Genomic DNA, 17,896 nt, shown 5'->3' on the forward strand with positions numbered 1-17,896 from the left:
CCCTACTCCTCCAGAGCGCAGAATGATGGGAATATTTTTATCACAGGCTGAATACTCAGCTCTGTCCTCAAGGACGGCGGATTGTGTTATATAAAAATTAATAAGCACAGCTGCAAGACATCGTGATCCAAACATGCAACCAGTGAGTCCTCATACTGCACTGTAGGGTGGGATTTGTTATTATTAATTAACTGGAAATTCTATTTAAATAAAAAACATAAAATTTTCATCTGTGTGGTCTAAATAATGAGGAGTTTTACGCAGACACATGTTGCGTTCTAGATTGTGCCAACATTTTGCAAGCCTAGTGTAGGTCACACTGTCCCTTGAGGGTGAGGTCCATCCAAGAATATTTGTTTACAGGTTAAGTGGCTTCCCAATTTCACGCAAAAAAGTAGACCTCTTGATATGATGAAAATGTCACAGTGATGTTTACATATCCATAAACCTTTCCCCTTTAAACAAACACATATCTCATTATGGGTGAAGCATTATTTATAGGGAAATGCAACCTCAGATGACCAGATATAGAAAAATATATATGCATATGAAATCCAAGGCTTAATGCTCAGGCAGAGCAGATGTAAAAGTACAGTTGAATGAGCCTGACTGTGTGTGAGAGTGGGTGTGGTGACAGATGAGTCACACTTGGCAATTGCTGTAATCCAAATTTAACACGGGACTGATCATATGTGCCACAGCATGGAAAAAAAAATTATATTGGAAGAGTTGTGAATCCTGCTTCATGTTTTCCTCCCTCCTCTGAACTGTGCTCTGTATCTACAAAAGCAGCTTAATATTTACCCCCAAAAAGCTGAGCTTGTGCAGCAAACAGCGAAAGCTTATTTACCTTTGAGAGTAATGTGCAAGCTTAACTCTGGACTGCGTGTGCTTGCGCCATGATTGAAACAGGTCGCCTCTCACTCTGGCTTCACCAGGTTTGTCTGTTTGTGTCCTTGACATGGTTAGAGTTCGCTCAGTGCATGCGGCAAAAATCCCCCCCTGGACACGCCGTCTGTGTCACACACACACGCTCTACCTGCCTATTTCCCTGATACTGTTGGGTCAACCGCCGTTAATGTCCTCCCTGCTCTGTCTCCACAGAGAAATGAAAGGCTGGAAGCCCAGGACAGAAATAAACGTGGCACAAACATCCTGCAGTTCCTCGCCTCAGACTCTTTTGACTAATGAGCCAGTATTGCAAAGGGGTTAACTCCCAAAGGGTGTGCAGGGTAACGCCAGTGCCCCCTTCTCCCTGCCCTATTTTTTTCCTGTCTATACTTCTGTGCTGAGTGTCTTTCACTCTGAATGTGGACATTTTTTTCCAGGTCTTTTCAGGCCAGCATTTAAAACTCTAATTGACAGCAGAAAGTGGGTCTCAGTGTCTTATGTTACCTCTTGGGAGATGAAGACATAAAAGCAGAGATTTGTTGCCGGACAGACTCACAGAGCTGCAGAGGTAAATGTTTAAGCACGCAATTCAAAAATATGCATCCAAACTTTGTCTCCACAAATCTACAACTATGATTATGCCATTTTTACCCAAGATCTAAAAACCTGTGTCATTTCCTAACACATAGATTCTGCCGACCAACAGGAGTTCATTAGAAATTTGCCTTTGAGTTGTGGAGGAGTTAAGGCCTGTTTACACAGGGACGAATTTCGCTGGCGATTTTCGCCGACGTTTAACGCCTCGTGACTAAACAAAGGGCACCAATGTGAGTGTGCACACCGACGCGAAAAAACACCACGCGTCAAAGCGTCACTTTTTAAAAAACGCCTCGGGTTCGTTTTTTTTTTTTTTTTTTGACGCGTCGCGTCGAAATCTATTCAACCAATGAGAACGGCGCTTTTGCACACGAGTCTGGAGCCTCTGAAGTTACAATAAAACACAACTTGGGGGCGCTCAAACACAAAACTGCCTTGCTGAGCACACATACCAGCGAAGAAGATAGACGCCGAGTTGCATCTACACAGCCGCGAAGAAATAATGACGGACATTCTAAAATATCCCCGAACCAAGCACCAGTTGGAGCAACTGGTGCTTGAAATATCCATGTTTTCTTTTTATGATTCTGACAAGCGTGTAAATACTTGCTCTCTTCTTCTGAGTGAAAAGCGACTTTAAGAAGCGTAAAGTTGCGCAGCGCCACCTTGTGTACAGGAGTATTTCTGTTGTACATTAAGCGCCATCTAATGTCAGGGAATGAAATTGCATGTTCGCTCGGCTCATCGTCAGTGAAAATCGCCTGGGTGTGAACACAAAAAACGTGGTGAAAAACGCTGGCGTATAACGCCTGGCGAATATTCGTCCCGGTGTGTACGGGCCTTTAGCCTGCCTCCACATCCCATCACCCATTTGTATACACTATCTCCTGCTAGCTTTACGGCCCCTCACAAACCCAACCTAACATTATGGCTGCAACAAAAATGGTTAACAATATCGAAGCTATCCAGCAGTACATTTTTGAGCCAAATGCCAGCTAGGACTGGGAAAACAAAGACGTCCATAGATCTATTTGTCTGCAAGTGGATGCAATGGAGCAGAACAAGAAGCTTGTGGCTTGCTGTTTGTGACCTCTACGTCACAACTAAAAGCTATTAAAAACAATGTTTTTTTTCATCTGCTCCTGGTTTACAACACTTTCAATAAAGAAATACTCAGAAATGCAATTGCAATGTTCTGGGATTCACCGTTGTTGTGATCGACGTGAGATTTCTTGCAGGGAACCCCAGATGGAGGGAGGTTATCAGTGGTCTTGTGTGTCTTTTATTTTCTAATAATTTCTCCCACAGGTCAACAATTTTTTTAGTGGAGTTTGGAGTGTGACTGCTTGAGGTTGTGGACAGGTTTCTTTTATATAAATAACCAGTTCAAACAGGTTCATTTTTGATGTCAAAAACATAATGTCCATCAGAGAGGGTCTTTAAGAGCAAAGAGGCTGAAAGACAAACATCACTGTTCCGACCAGTTACGTCCTTGATTCCAGATGAATACTAAGCCAACACATTTTGAGTGGAAAAAAAAGAAAATATGTCTGTGCACAATACTTACCACACTAGTAGTTAAAGCGCTATTGAGAGTATTATTATGAAAATGTGCTTTTTACTGCATGGCCACACTGGCTGTCAGCAAGTTGCTGCGACCATCTTGGTTTTTTCCTGTCCTTTTTCAGCAAAGAAAATGATAAAGCTCAGATCTTTGCCTTTTTAAAGAAACTAATAAATGTTCAAGCTGTTCAGCCCAAAGAATTGACAGAATATTCATTTTTTCTTAAAATTAAAAAGCACATTATTTACTCACTGTTTCCAATTTGATACACGCATTTCTGCTGTAACCGTAGTCATTTAATAAAGCAAATCACAATAAATTAGTAATTTCTCCATAAAGTTTTGAAAATTAGCAAAACTTTCTGCCGCCAAGTGTTTTTGAAGTTTTACAGAGGCAGCCATTTTGAAACAAGCAAGAAAAGTGCTTCTACTGCCCCTGGTGGAATGATGATGAATTACAGAGCAGGCAAAACATGGACCAAGTTAGATACAATGAGTTTTTAAGGAAAACGTAGATCATGTTAATGAGATAGGGGGTCTCAGAAATGCGTGTATCAACATGATATGGGTACATAGGGGTTACCGTTTTTACTATTTCTTGGTCTGATTTGGACATTTGTTTGTTTCCTTTTTAAGTCCAGTTAACTGAAAGCACTGAATTACATGTTTGTGGAAAGAACAAAACGATTTTTCTGAGTTTTCTCATATTCAGAGGGGTTTTTAATCTTTGGCATACTGACAAATTCCAGGCTCCTGCTTGTACTGAACTTTCTTGCGTTAAACGATTCAAACGTTTCATATCCTTTGCGGGTTAACCACTTGATCTTGGACCCTGCGATGCTGCCTACTGCAGAAGGAGAGAGATCTGAGCCACTCAGCTGGCTTCCAGTCCCTCTTTAGGGAGCTTTTTGCAGTAATTAAAATAGCTTCATAACAGCTTGAGCTGTTGAATCTAATAGCAGCCGCCATTCTTTTCCTTCAGGACCTGCTTTCTAGAGTTTAAAATATTGAAATGAAGGCTCTTAAGCCAAGGAGATGAGCCATTGTTTACAAGAGATTGCCTCTTAATGCAAATCATTCATCAGGCCAACTATGCACCTTCACCTGCTGAACACCCCCGAATTCCTGTTAGAAAAACTATTTAGGTTTATAGTTAAATTCCTTCTTTCTGCAAAGGGTCTTAACCGGAATTCCTTCTCAGAGGAGTTTCAGTGAACACTCTTCCCTTGTCTTTCCAATAAGTACATTTCGTAATCTGATTTCCCTTGATTTCTTTCTAAGTGCATCCTGAACTTCTCACCAAACCACACGTCAGCAAAAAGCAGATTCTCATCAGTGTCACCGCTGCCTTCTTGTGGGGTGCAGAGACGGTCTAATGCATGGGGATTACCTCCTAATTCCCTCCCCACATGCTGCAGAAATGACATTGATCCGTGAAGCATTTTCACACTCTAAGTAGGGTTTAAACTCAAATCACAAACACACTCACGTGCACAAGAGTTTGCAACACCTCCAATTAAAAGGAGAAGTGTCCAAAGCCCTGTCAGAGCCAATGTCCAGCTCCGAGAAAGTTGCCCTTATCTTTAAGGGAAGCCAAGAACCCAAACTTCCTCCCTGGAGTGACTACATCTGCCAAAGTGGGGATAAATGATGGCTGAAAATGACCCTTACTGGAAGAAAAGACTAAATCACACAAATCTCTGAAAAGGTTCCTTTTTTTGCCCTTTCTAATGGGACACACAAGATCTTTGATTGTGAACATGGTTTTTGAATGTATAAAACTATCAGGATGCGCACACAGCTAATACTGACAGAGGTTTAGAACTCTGCCAATCACAGGTGGATCGATAGCAGCAGCAGTCTCTGCTCACACACAGAGCACCTTCAGGTGTAATTGCTGACTATCACAGTAGGCAGGCGGACCACAGAACCAGCTTTCTACACTGACAGCTCCTGAACCCAGGGCCTCAGTCGGTGCGTCACTCCTCAGCAACTCTGGCCATTTCTCAGAGCTATCAGCTTCTGCATCAGACAGATAACTGCACCAAAACTCTGTTCCAGATGGCCTTTCTTCCTTAAAAAGACAAGGAACTTTTGTGTGCTATTCTGAAACCTCTTCAAAGGGAACCAGAATAGTTTCCCCATTAAAACCGTTTTTTTTTATCTGATTGAGATTAACTTAACAGCATAAAGTAAGTCACAACAATCCAAACAGGCCTTGTTTTTTTTTCCTCCACTATCAAAGAGTTTGATCCAATTTACTTGGCCAGCGAGCAACTTGGACTGTTTGTTTGGGACGGTCCACTGCTCTTTTGAAACATGTGCTGCAATGTGGCCCTTCATGAAACAAACGCCATGTGACGTAGCCTAAAAGTGGACCAGCAATAATCAACACCTCTTCCTCTGGCATCAATTTTAAGTGACTTGCGTAACTCACCAATGACTTTGAATGGTCTTCTGCTGCCCCCACGTGGTTGATGTTAGAACTGCAGCCCACGGTTTTGTAACATTTCTAATGAAATCCTAATTAAATCTATTTAATCGTTACTTCTTTTATATCATCTTTAATACATGATGACAAATGGATTATCTGTAGTTAGTTTTAGTGACATTTAAATATACCTAATGTATACCTAATATACCATTGAAACCACATACTATCTTAATTACCAGAAGATATTTGGGAATTATGAGTTTAAAATTAATTCCAGATTATCTATAAATGGACCACGCATTCAAATGAAAAGAATCTTTATAACACATAAAACCACCTTTCCAAAAATCAGCTAACAGCACTGTCGTCCAACTCCCTTGTTTTCCTCGCTTTACTTCTGCCAGCAGGTAATTAAACTTCCTAAGAAACTAAAGCCCACCCTGTGTCAAATATGACCCTCTATCTCATTTGACGAGCAAAACATGGCATTTTCTATCATGACTGTGGTGCACCTTCCTTCTTTTACTTTCTTACTAATGTACACCCTTGTGCTATCCCAGGCACTTTAACATTGGGAGTTGGGTCATCTAGACCCACTAGACAGTGCGCTGAATCTTTTTCCTCACTGGTGTCCATGGATTACATGAAATGTTTCCACCTTTATCATTGTAGGGATAACACGTCAATGTAAGGGTGGGGTCATCTAAGGTAGCACAATGGTTAATATTATAGAATTGCATAAAAAACATAACACAAGAATGGGACAATATACCACTTGGGATATTGTAAGTAATTTAAATGACAAAACTAAATTACCCATTGTTCATCTAAAGTGATTTTCCTTTTTAAAAACAGAAATAATGGATAGAAGTTCCACGTGTGGCTTTGGAGGCTCAGGTAGCAAATCCCTCAAACATTGGACTTTATATTTAAAAAAAAGCTGTTGCACAATCTTTTACCTTAAAGCCATAGTGCAATACTGCCTTATGTTAAATGAAATTTAAAACAAATTTTTTATGAAAAAAATAGTATGCAACATACAGTGCAGAACAATGTCTGCACATTCAGTGATTACTCAATAGAAAGTGAATAAAAATTCTAATACGAGTTAAGGAAAAGTTCAAAAATAACTGCAATCTGATTCAGTATGATTTAAACTGGACTGAATAAATGTCGCCCTATGTATCATTGTGTGTATGAAAGACTCATTGAACAGTTTCAAATACAAGTTTAAAAGCTTTTATTGTACAGATTATTTTTATTTACATTTAATTAAATATGTCGATGTCACAACCTCCAGTCCAGCTTTAGGAAAGTAGGCGACGTCACAAAGAGTCAGGCAACGTTGCTCTGTAATCCCTCTCTCAGCCGGCAGGGGCGACCTGGAAAACGCTCAGACAACAGTAACTGCGGAAAGAACCTTTACCTGCGGCAGTGGTTCACATCATCACCGAATTCCATCAGTGATTATGCAGCAACCCCAAAATACCTGCCTCGGTTTACCTTGAGCCCATAACCCTCGGGCGGGACCCACAACTCGAGTGGCGTGCCGCTGATTCCTGTGAGTGACGCCACGCAGCGACAGAGCGCCCCCTAGTGGATGGGAAGCGTCCAAAGCGCCGCTGTGAGACAAAGAGCCCAACCATGAATCACACATTTCAGGCTTAAAGTGCATGACCTGGGCTACAAAACATGTCACAACACACATGACACACTTTGTCAGTACTTTCATAGTTATTTCTCCACACCTTTAGCACATGTCCTCGTGACGTAACTACTGTAGAGACGAGCGCTGTTTCACTAGGCCACGTAGACCAGATTCCAGTTTCTAGACGAGGTCGAAAGCTTCCTCGAAGTTCCTCTGTTGAAACGCAAGACAGTCATCGAAATCCGAGTCTGACTCCATGCTGTGAGGAGACAAGCAGTCGCTGTACTTGAGAGCGTTGGTTTTGTGTAAAACAGGCGGAACAACGTCCATTGGACGGTCCAACTGCATGTCTTCGTACACGTTGCTCATCAGATACTGCGTGGTGTTAGCGGGGGCCATGGCGCCGCTGGGAAGATAGCCGGATAGTCTCGTACACTTGCCCGTCTTGTTTTTGAGCAGGAAAAATCCGGCGAGTTCAGCAAGCTGGGCCCGCTTCAAGTCTCTGCGTCGCTGTCTCCGAATGGCCGCCTTACTTGGGAGGCGCTGGGGCTTGAAGGCCTCGTTGTCCTTCGTGTATAAACTGAAAAGTTTACACTCGTGTTTAGTAGATTGAAGAAAGTCGGTCTTGATAGTTGTTGATGTTTCCATGTTTTTTCTGCACATGCCCACCAGTTTTCGTCGGAAATCTGACGAGAAAAGTATCCCGAGATGACTCGACAAACTTCGTTGTTCGGTAAAAAAAATATTGATCAGAAGCAAAAAAACAGAATCTTCCACTTTTGTAAAAAAGGAAACAACTACTACTACCTTTTAAAAAAAAAACAATAAATCGACTAAAAGTCTCCAAAAACAAAGAAGTACGCCGTAAAAGCACGACGACCTGCCTTCGACTATCGCCACAGAAAATATGTCGTTCAACGTACCACTCACGTCTTTGAACCACCCAAAAAATACCCACAATTCTTTGTTTCAAGGTGGAATCATTGTGAGTGTAATACTGTTCTTACTGCCCCCTAGCGTTGTGGAGTGAGAATAAAAAAGAGCCAAACTGAGAGTAAAATAACAAAAGGCCGGGATGATAATTTCACCCCCAAATACTTTATTTAAAATGTCAGCTACAATATAAAATATCAAATTGCGCTGTACATTAATAGAAACATATAAACAGGGGAAAAAAAAACAATAAAAGAGTAAGTGGGGTAGGATTGATTAAATAAAAGTACAGAGTATAAATGTATACAATATTTGAAAAAACATTACAAATATAAAATGTTCAACAATTTTATGTTAGGAAGAAATTTCAGAACATTTGAAAGATTTTTGGTTTTCTTAAAAGATAAATAATTCAAAATATTCTCTGACATAAACCAAGAAACAGAAAAAAAGAAAATAATTTTTTTAGTATAAAATACACTTGTGAATATAAAGAAGTTGCAAGGAGTAGGAGTAAGTTTATTCAAAAAATTCAAATGGCATATTCTTACGTTGATGGAAGCCAAACAATACTCAGGCACAGAAAAGGAGATTTCACAAACAAAAGGAATTTAAAAAATATCTGCCCAAAAGATTGAGAAAGGGGGCAAGGCCAGATAAATAACAAAATAAATAAATACAACTAAAAGAGTATCCGTTTCAGGTGAAAGTTTACAAAAAGGTACACATTCTGTCCATTGGGTTTAAATGATCCTAAATAAGTCTGTGCAGGGTAAAATCCAAGGCCAGCATGATGGGAAAACACAAGACAAAATAAAACTCGATCTGATCAGAACCGGATTACAAAAACTATGTAAAACTATAAAATTAATGAACTCAGTAGGGATTGGATTATATAAAGTCTCTTCTTCCCGCTCATTTTTAAGCAATAAATCATGCTCTACATGACATTAGTAAATGATCACCATATTTAATTAAGAAAATGTGACTTAAGTGTGTCTTTGTTTGTGTTTTTTCATCGACGCATTTCATCATTTCTGAATTGAGTTTGATAAATGTGTGTGTTTTTCTTGTATTGTCTACAATTAACGCTTGAAATAAACAAATCAAATAAAAAAAAAAAAAAAAAAAAAAAAAAAAACACGGACACAGATTAATTTAAGTACTTTGCCTCTTTGCCACTAGATGGCGCACTCTTACACTCGTTCTGCCCTCATGACCTTCCACAGAAGCATAGATTGTTTCTGAAGAGGGCAGCGTTCAGATGATAGGGCTCTTCTTATGTTACCAGTACAGATTCTCTCTTGTTGGTGTCTCTTTCACAGAAGGACCCTCATGGTTTCTGAGTGTCTCTGAACATCCCTCTTTCAGCATGTTGGCCTGCATGTTGTCTTTGAAGAGATAATAGCACCACTTTCAATCACTGTTTTTCCTTTAAACACTTTAACTTTAGGTTAAAGTGACAAAACAATGACAAAATACTTATCATAAATGAGTCTGCATGTATCCCTCATTTGTGATACTTACTGTAACCCTTGTGCTATCCTAGGCATAGATAGGCAGTGCGCTGAACCCTTTTTCTTCAATGATTTGTGATCTTCACAGGTGTCCGTGGATTACATGAAATCTTACCACCTTTATCCACCTTTGTCATGGTAGGGAGAACACGTCAATGTAAAGGTGGGGTCATCTAAGATAGCACAAAGGATAAATGAGGAATACATGCATCAAAAATGTAGATGTAGTTTTAGTTCTGAAAAGTTTCAGATTGTAAAAGGCAAATTGCAAAAGTTGCAAGAATAACAGTTTAAGAGGTATCTTTTCAGATTCAAGATTTCCAACAGAATTATAGCTTTATATATATGTCTTATTAGAATATTAGAAACTATAACTTTTACTTGACTTTAAAGCATTTACTGTAGCAGAAGCTTAAATAAAAACACTTAATATATATATATATATATATATATATATATATATATATATATATATATATATATATATATATATATATATATATATATATAAATATTTTTTTTTTGCAGAATGTGATGTTTTCTCAAATGGCTGCCAGTCCATCATAGGGAAACAAAGAATTAAACATCTAGACTCATAGTGAAAAAGTCTCTTTTTAACTTTAGTGATACTAAATACCTCTTACCAGAGTGTGGTAAAAGTCTGACTCCCACACATCCGTTCCTGCTGAAACAGAAACTTAAAGGACTGCCTGGGTGTTTTTCACATAGAACTGAATTAAAAAAATCCTCCCTAAAATATCACGTTAACATTATCAGAGCTGTAAATATTTCACTTACCTTTTCCTGAGAATTGGGAAACAAGAAAAAAACATTTTTAGGTCAATGAGGGAGTCAGTTTTAGGAACATGCAGTACAAAAAAAATGACTTATTTTTAAAGGTCTATTTGACAGCTTGATTGTTTAGAAAACTACAGTTGAAGAAGTTCTGCTCAGGTTTTTGTGGAACGCATGTATATATTTTTACATGGATAACTTTTATATTAATGAATTGATGATAATGACATCGAAGGCCCAAAAATACACTCTTAACTTTCTTGTACATGAAACATCTCATGGATGCACTGGGACGCATCCTCAGTGATGTATCCTGAGGTCATCGGGTGTTTCGGGTCTCACAACATCATACACCCTCACCCAGGCGACCCAGCCGGGGTTGATCAGACCCCGACTTGCGTCCCAGCAGCAGACCACGGATCAGCCCTCTTCATCCACAGCCACCTCGTGGCCTTCTCTGCGGCTTCGCACACAGATTGAATGGCCCTCTTTTTGGCCGCCCCTGTGATACCTAAACGGCAGAGGACTTTACAAAGGGAACGTCCCGCAAAGCCTCTACAGCCAACTTCTACAGGCTCATAGAATGTTTTCCAGCCTCTTTCCCTGCACCCCTCAACCAGTTCCTGGTACTTAGAGCGTTTCCTCTCGTTTGCTTCCTCCATACGCTCTTCCCAGGGCACCGTGAGTTCCAGCATGATCAGATGTTTTGAAGTCTCCGAGATTAATAACATATCTGGGCGGAGATTTGTTCTCACAATGTGCTGAGGGAACCTTAGCTGTTTTTCTAGGTCAACCTGCAGCTGCCAGTCCAAGGCTCTGTGGAGAAGGCTTGTCGGTAATTGTTTTCGCACATGAGGTTTTTCCCCAGCTTTGATGAAGGGTACTGCCTTCTTTGGAGCGCGCTGGTTTTTGCTGGCTTTTATGGCTGAGGCTAAACTCTCAGCAAGTGCTTTAAGCACCTGGTCATGGCGCCAGCGGTAGCGACCATCAGCCAGAGCCCTTGGGCAGCTGCTAAGGAGATGTTCTAATGAGCCCCTCCCAGAGCAAAGGAGGCAGGATGGCATTTCACTCTTTCCCCAGACATGGAGGTTTGCTGGGCTTGGCAGGACATCATAGACAGCTTGTACCAGGAAACGGACCCGATGGAAGTCTGCCTGCAAGATGTCTGCCCAGCTAATCCTGCGCTGCAGTGTACTCTCCCACCTAGTCCATGCTCCCTGCTGCCGAAGACCCGTCAACCTGCTCGCTCGCTCTTCCTCCACACCTGCTCTGACCTCTTCTTGGAGTAGACGGTGTCTTTCCTTGCCATGGGCCTGGCTGACCACAGTCTTTGGGAGGTAGCCCAAGCCCGCTCTGCCTGTTGCCACGGTGCCCACCAGTGCCTTTTGTCTCAGACGTGACTCTGCCTCCTCCACTGCTTTTCCAGCCTTCCATTTTCTTCCTGTCCTCACTTCAATGCCCGCTGCTGACACCTTGCCATCTCTGGAGTCTCTATAATGTAGGACTTCCCTGGTGCGTACCACCATAAATTCTTCTGTGAGGCCACTGAAGGGCAATTGCAGGACATTACTTGTCCCATACAACGCCGAGCTGGTAAGACACCGTGGAAGGCCCAGCCACCTCCGAAGAAAGCCACTGATCTTCTTTTCTAGGGACTCTACTGTTGTCATTGGGACTGCATAGACCAGCAAGGGCCACAAGACTCTAGGCAGGATGGAATGCTGATAGATCCAAGCTTTAAATCTACCCGGCAGACCAGACTTGTCTACCTTAGTGAGCCATACTCCAAGTTCTTTGTTGGACTTCTGGATGGCAGCAGCATCTTTTAGGCTTGAGTCGAAAAACTTCCCCAAACTCTTAACTGGTTGTTCAGTGATGGTCGGGATGGCCGTCCCTGAGATGGAAAACCGGAACTTGTCAACCACTTTCCCCCTCTTCAGCACCATGGACCTTGACTTTGAAGGCTTAAAACTCATCCTTGCCCAGGTGATGAGTTTCTCCAGACCTTTTAAGATCCACCTGCTCCCTGGGACCGATGACGTTGTGATGGTAAGGTCATCCATATAGGCTCTTATGGGGGGCTGTCGTACACCTGACTTGGTTAGGGGCCCTCTGCATTCCACCTCAGCTGCCTTAACCACCATGTTCATGGCAAGAGCGAAAAGGATAACAGAGATGGTACAGCCTGTGATTATTCCTTTCCCAATTCGATGCCAGTCAGATTTTCCTGAACCAGAAGTGACCCGCATCCTGAAGTTATTGTAATAATCCACGATCAGGTCCTTGATCTTACTGGGAACATGATGGAGGTGTAAGGCGAGCTCAACCAGCTTGTGTGGAATTGATCCATAGGCATTGGCCAGGTCCAACCACAAAACAGCTAGGTCACCTTTGTTCTCATGTGCCTCTCTGATGAGTTGTGTAACTACACCAGTATGCTCCAAGCAGCCGGGTGCTCCAGGAATCCCCCCCTTCTGCACCGAAGGGTCGATGTAGTCATTTTTGAGGAGGAACTCTGTCAGTCTGCGTGAAACGATGCTGAAAAACACCTTCCCTTCAACACTCAGCAACGAAATGGTTCGAAACTGGTTGATGTTTTTCAAGTTCTCCTCTTTGGGGATCCACACTCCCTCAGCCCACCTCCACTGGTCAGGAACTCTTCCTCTCCGCCAAATCACCCTTAGGATCTTCCACAGGTGTCTGAGAAGTTGTGGACAGCGTTTATATGCTACGTAAGGTACACCACTGGGGCCTGGGGTAGATGCCGAGCGAGCTGCCTTGATGATCTCCTCAACCTCCTTCAGGCTTGGCTCCTTCAGATTGAACTCAATTGTAGGTGGGGCTGGCTTAATTAGAGCTTTGTTGGGCTCCAGTTCTTGCTCTCTCAGGGGATCACTCAATGTGTCCTGGAGGAATTGGTTCACTTCCTCTGTTGAGCACTCAAGCTGACCACTGCGCTTGTCCCCAAGCAGTTTCTTTGTGAAGCCGAAGGGATTGGCGATGAAGGCTGCACGCTTCCTGGCTCTCTCTCTACCCCGTCTCCGGTGCCACTCAGCTCTGCGTAGGCTCGTCAGCTGCTTTCGCAGGATGTTTTTCAGCTCTGATAATGATTGTTTTTCCTCCTCAGTAGCTTTCTTGTGGTGTTTCTTGAGGGTGCGCAGCTCCTGACGCAGGTGATGTATCTTAGTAGCCCTGCGGTTCCTGGTGTAGGGGGTATGCTTGGTCTGTCCTTTCTCTATGTGGCCAAATCTCTCTGAAGCATAGCTAACTATGATGGTAGTCATCGTTTGGAGTCGGCTCTCAGCATCTCCTTTGGCTGCGGCTTGGATGATGTTGGACACATCCTCATCAAACTGGCGCCACTCACTCAGTTTTTTGGCTGGGGGCCACTTAATCCGCTGCTGCAGAACTACTCTGCTGGGGTTGGGAGGCTTTGGTACGTGGAGGGACTGGGCTCTGTGGGTTGCCTCCTGGCCGGGCTCCTCCTGCGTCTCACCAGGTTCAAGACCTGTGCGTTGCACCTCACTTTCCCGCTCCAAGCATTTCATTCTGGCCTGATGGATTTTTAGGCCTCGATGATTCTTGCACAGCTTTCCGCAAATACATATCACGTTTGTCGTTTGTCCGTTTGCATGAGTTCTTAACCTTAGGTCCGTCCGGATGGAGATCTCATCCTCCCCCCCTCTCGGGATCTCCTGGGGGTATCTTTCTGTAGGGCTTTCCGTAGCTTGTTTGGGTTCTCTCTCACGAAAGACACAGGCTGGGGTGCTAACCCATACTGTCCCGGGTGCCGTCTTTCCGAGCTGTCAACTGTCTCTCCAGTAGTCCACCAAACTGTTCTTGGTTGTCAACTAGTCTATTCCTAGGAGTCACTGGCTACGCCAGAACATAAACTTGTACATGAAACATCTCATGGATGCACTGGGACGCATCCTCAGTGATGTATCCTGAGGTCATCGGGTGTTTCGGGTCTCACAACATCATACACCCTCACCCAGGCGACCCAGCCGGGGTTGATCAGACCCCGACTTGCGTCCCAGCAGCAGACCACGGATCAGCCCTCTTCATCCACAGCCACCTCGTGGCCTTCTCTGCGGCTTCGCACACAGATTGAATGGCCCTCTTTTTGGCCGCCCCTGTGATACCTAAACGGCAGAGGACTTTACAAAGGGAACGTCCCGCAAAGCCTCTACAGCCAACTTCTACAGGCTCATAGAATGTTTTCCAGCCTCTTTCCCTGCACCCCTCAACCAGTTCCTGGTACTTAGCGCGTTTCCTCTCGTTTGCTTCCTCCATACGCTCTTCCCAGGGCACCGTGAGTTCCAGCATGATCAGATGTTTTGAAGTCTCCGAGATTAATAACATATCTGGGCGGAGATTTGTTCTCACAATGTGCTGAGGGAACCTTAGCTGTTTTTCTAGGTCAACCTGCAGCTGCCAGTCCAAGGCTCTGTGGAGAAGGCTTGTCGGTAATTGTTTTCGCACATGAGGTTTTTCCCCAGCTTTGATGAAGGGTACTGCCTTCTTTGGAGCGCGCTGGTTTTTGCTGGCTTTTATGGCTGAGGCTAAACTCTCAGCAAGTGCTTTAAGCACCTGGTCATGGCGCCAGCGGTAGCGACCATCAGCCAGAGCCCTTGGGCAGCTGCTAAGGAGATGTTCTAATGAGCCCCTCCCAGAGCAAAGGAGGCAGGATGGCATTTCACTCTTTCCCCAGACATGGAGGTTTGCTGGGCTTGGCAGGACATCATAGACAGCTTGTACCAGGAAACGGACCCGATGGAAGTCTGCCTGCAAGATGTCTGCCCAGCTAATCCTGCGCTGCAGTGTACTCTCCCACCTAGTCCATGCTCCCTGCTGCCGAAGACCCGTCAACCTGCTCGCTCGCTCTTCCTCCACACCTGCTCTGACCTCTTCTTGGAGTAGACGGTGTCTTTCCTTGCCATGGGCCTGGCTGACCACAGTCTTTGGGAGGTAGCCCAAGCCCGCTCTGCCTGGTCAGGTTACATAAGTTATTGTTTTGTTTAGTCCAGTTAAACTTTCATTCTTTTGAAGTACTGCTGTCCTGTATTTTGCTCTATATTTACATTTAACTTTGGCTGAATTTTACTGAAGTTATAGTGGTTTTTGAATCTAGATGGCTTATTCTGTTTTATATAAGATTTGAAAAGTCTTTTTTTATTTGAAAATCCCAGTTTACTATATGGAATGAAATCAGCATCATCTCAAAGTGAATGAGAAACTATGATGCAAATTTGAAAACATTTTAAAGCTTGAAAATACACATTGTACACTTGAAGGAAACATAGAAAATAAAAAAAAAGTATAGATATATTTATAAATTAAATTAAAATTAAATCACACCATCTGTCACACACTTAGGTGTGTGAAATTTGTTCTCCGCATTTGACCCATCCCCTGGGGGAGCAGTGAGCTGCAGACACAGCCGCCGCGCTCGGGAACCATTTGGTGGATGTAACCCCCCAATCCAACCCCTTAATGCTGAGTGTCAAGCAGGGAGACATTGGGTCCCATTTGTAACGTCTTTTGTATGACTCAGCCTGGGTTTGAATCCACAACCTTCCAGTCACAGGGCGGACACTCTAACCACAAGGCCAAAATTAGAAGTGAATACTAGTAGTAAAAATTTACATATTGTGATCTTAAGCTAAAAATTATCCTTGAGGGAGATAAATACAGAATGTTTTTTCTTTTTTTTTTAACAAATTTCTCTCTGTGTGTTCTCTTCTCTTTTCTGTGACCCTGGATTAATTGGGATGTGCCTAATGAAGGCTAAAAATATCCTGAAGTAGAGCTAACCGGATCTCACTAGACTGCTGTATCTGCATATGCACACACGCAAGAATAAATGGAAGATCACGCTCTTCTTTTCAAAGTTTTTCAAGTGATAATGAAAGAGGATGGAGGAGGAGGGGGAGGGGGAGGGTGAATAAAATCCCTCAGCAGTCAGACGCACAAACCCCTGCACAACTATGCACTTGCTGTTTCTAGTTACACCAAGCTCTACCCACAGAGTTTCCGGCTTCGATAACATGAGTCATTTTACTGTGTGGGTGTCAGACTTTCTCCTTCAACAGCTGGAATTGCATTATCTGCAGAAGTCACTCAGAGGGGCAGACCAGGTTGGATGGAGAGGAAAAGAAAACAGGCAGTTGTTAAAAAAAGTTCCTCATCAATTGTTCTGCATGAGAAGAGACACATCCAATCATTATTTTAAAGTGTTTCTGAAAATTGTGTCTATTGAGAAATATTTCCTGGTTTTTGTATTAAACCGTTTCTAGAAATCCCACATCTCTCTCATTTATTTAACTGTTTCTAGCAGAAAAGCGGACAGATTTGAATCTTTGTGCTAACAAAGGGTGATTTATGGCACATGGTCAAAATGTCTTGGAAGTGCTGCTGGCCGTCACCATGGTAACTGGTTGTTTTCCAAGTCCCCAAGTTTTAGCATGGAGGAAAATATCTATTCCTTGCTCCTATAAGTCCGACTCTGGTGAAAATCATGTTGCTGTTTTTTTAAACATGTTTTTGTGGCATTTTTTTGATCACAGAAGGACATATATAAAGAAAATTAAGCTTAAAATTGCATTTCCAAGTATTTCTTTATTCAAATGTGTGAATCAGGAGAGATATGAAAAATGCTTGAAAAATATTGCAGTGGTGACTTAGAAACCACAATCCACTTCTTTTGGATGCATCCACTTGCTGAAATATAGATCCTTGTACATCTTTGCCACAACTGTGGCAAAGATGTAACTGTGAGGAAACTGATTTTTCTCTTAACAGGACTGTAAAATAGGAATATTTTTAGGTTCGTACCCACAGCTTCCTGCACACAGAAACGAATGAATAATGACTCAGAGACAAAACTTAGCTTTGTGGAAGCTTTACTCCGTACAAGAAGCACAAATTTGTACGAAGGGTTACAGACAGGTGAACAGGCTGCTGCATCCAAAGTCTGAACAGAGAAAGCAGGGAAATGGGCTTGGTATATAAACCCTGTATATGCATATTCAGAAGATCATCCGATGGACAGTGATGTGAAAATCACACCCACAGGTTGTTGCAGACGAGATGCTCGAAGGTCAGGGAGCTTCAAGTGTCAGATCTCTCTGAGGTTATCACAGACATTTACAAGAGCACAAACACCAGCACACACAAAAAGGAAAAAGGGAGGATGAGGAATTTTATGAGACAATAGTCTTGGTTGTGCTTTCTTCAAATGTAATATAATTTTGAGATGATAATACATAATGAATGAAGTTTAACTATTCTGTTTCTAATTATTCTTAACAGTAAGAACAAATACTGAGTGTCACAGTATATGTGGAGGCCTGTAAAATGTTACAGTGCAGAAACTGTGATACATCACTTTTAACCCTTCTGCTAACCTAGGCATTTTACCAATGGGAGTTGGGTCATCTAGACCCACTAGACAGTGCTCTGAACCTTTTTTCTTCAATCATTTGTGATCTTCACTGGTGTCCATGGATTACATGA

At 42.6% G+C, this 17,896-nt stretch overlaps 2 protein-coding genes across 4 annotated transcripts; both read right to left on the reverse strand.

Annotated features, from left to right (window-relative positions):
- Positions 1-6,708: 6,708 nt before the first annotated feature.
- Positions 6,709-8,065, reverse strand: LOC101166920. 3 transcript variants are annotated; one of them, XR_002293061.2, is made up of 3 exons: positions 7,492-8,065; positions 7,234-7,346; positions 6,709-7,107 (listed from the first exon to the last, which is right to left on the reverse strand). XR_002293061.2 is itself a non-coding variant. In XM_004083046.4 (3 exons), exons 1-2 carry the CDS (start codon positions 7,794-7,796, stop codon positions 7,286-7,288), a joined length of 438 nt encoding a protein of 145 aa, XP_004083094.1. In that variant the 5' UTR covers positions 7,797-8,065; the 3' UTR covers positions 6,709-7,107; positions 7,234-7,285. The 3 variants fall into 3 exon arrangements, 1 of the variants encoding a protein (XP_004083094.1); XR_911117.3 differs by having other exon boundaries at positions 7,234-7,713; positions 7,803-8,058; XM_004083046.4 differs by having other exon boundaries at positions 7,420-8,065.
- Positions 8,066-10,655: 2,590 nt separating this feature from the next.
- LOC111946971 lies at positions 10,656-14,159 on the reverse strand. The gene has a single exon (XM_023952676.1). The coding sequence runs from the start codon at positions 13,924-13,926 to the stop codon at positions 10,762-10,764; it is 3,165 nt and encodes a 1,054-aa protein (XP_023808444.1). The 5' UTR covers positions 13,927-14,159; the 3' UTR covers positions 10,656-10,761.
- Positions 14,160-17,896: the final 3,737 nt, after the last annotated feature.

This window comes from Oryzias latipes, chromosome 23, assembly GCF_002234675.1.
Source record: "Oryzias latipes chromosome 23, ASM223467v1".
Lineage (NCBI taxonomy): Eukaryota > Metazoa > Chordata > Actinopteri > Beloniformes > Adrianichthyidae > Oryzias > Oryzias latipes.

What these genes read in the sequence shown, in the direction of transcription:
- LOC111946971 (XM_023952676.1), bottom strand. Translation starts at nt 13,926, where the DNA reads ATGAAATGCTTGGAGCGGGAAAGTGAGGTGCAACGCACAGGTCTTGAA.
- LOC101166920 (XM_004083046.4), bottom strand. Translation starts at nt 7,796, where the DNA reads ATGTGCAGAAAAAACATGGAAACATCAACAACTATCAAGACCGACTTT. An exon ending in CACAAAACCAACGCTCTCAA is followed by an intron (nt 7,347 to 7,419) that starts GTACAGCGACTG and finishes GCGTTTCAACAG; the next exon opens with AGGAACTTCGAGGAAGCTTT.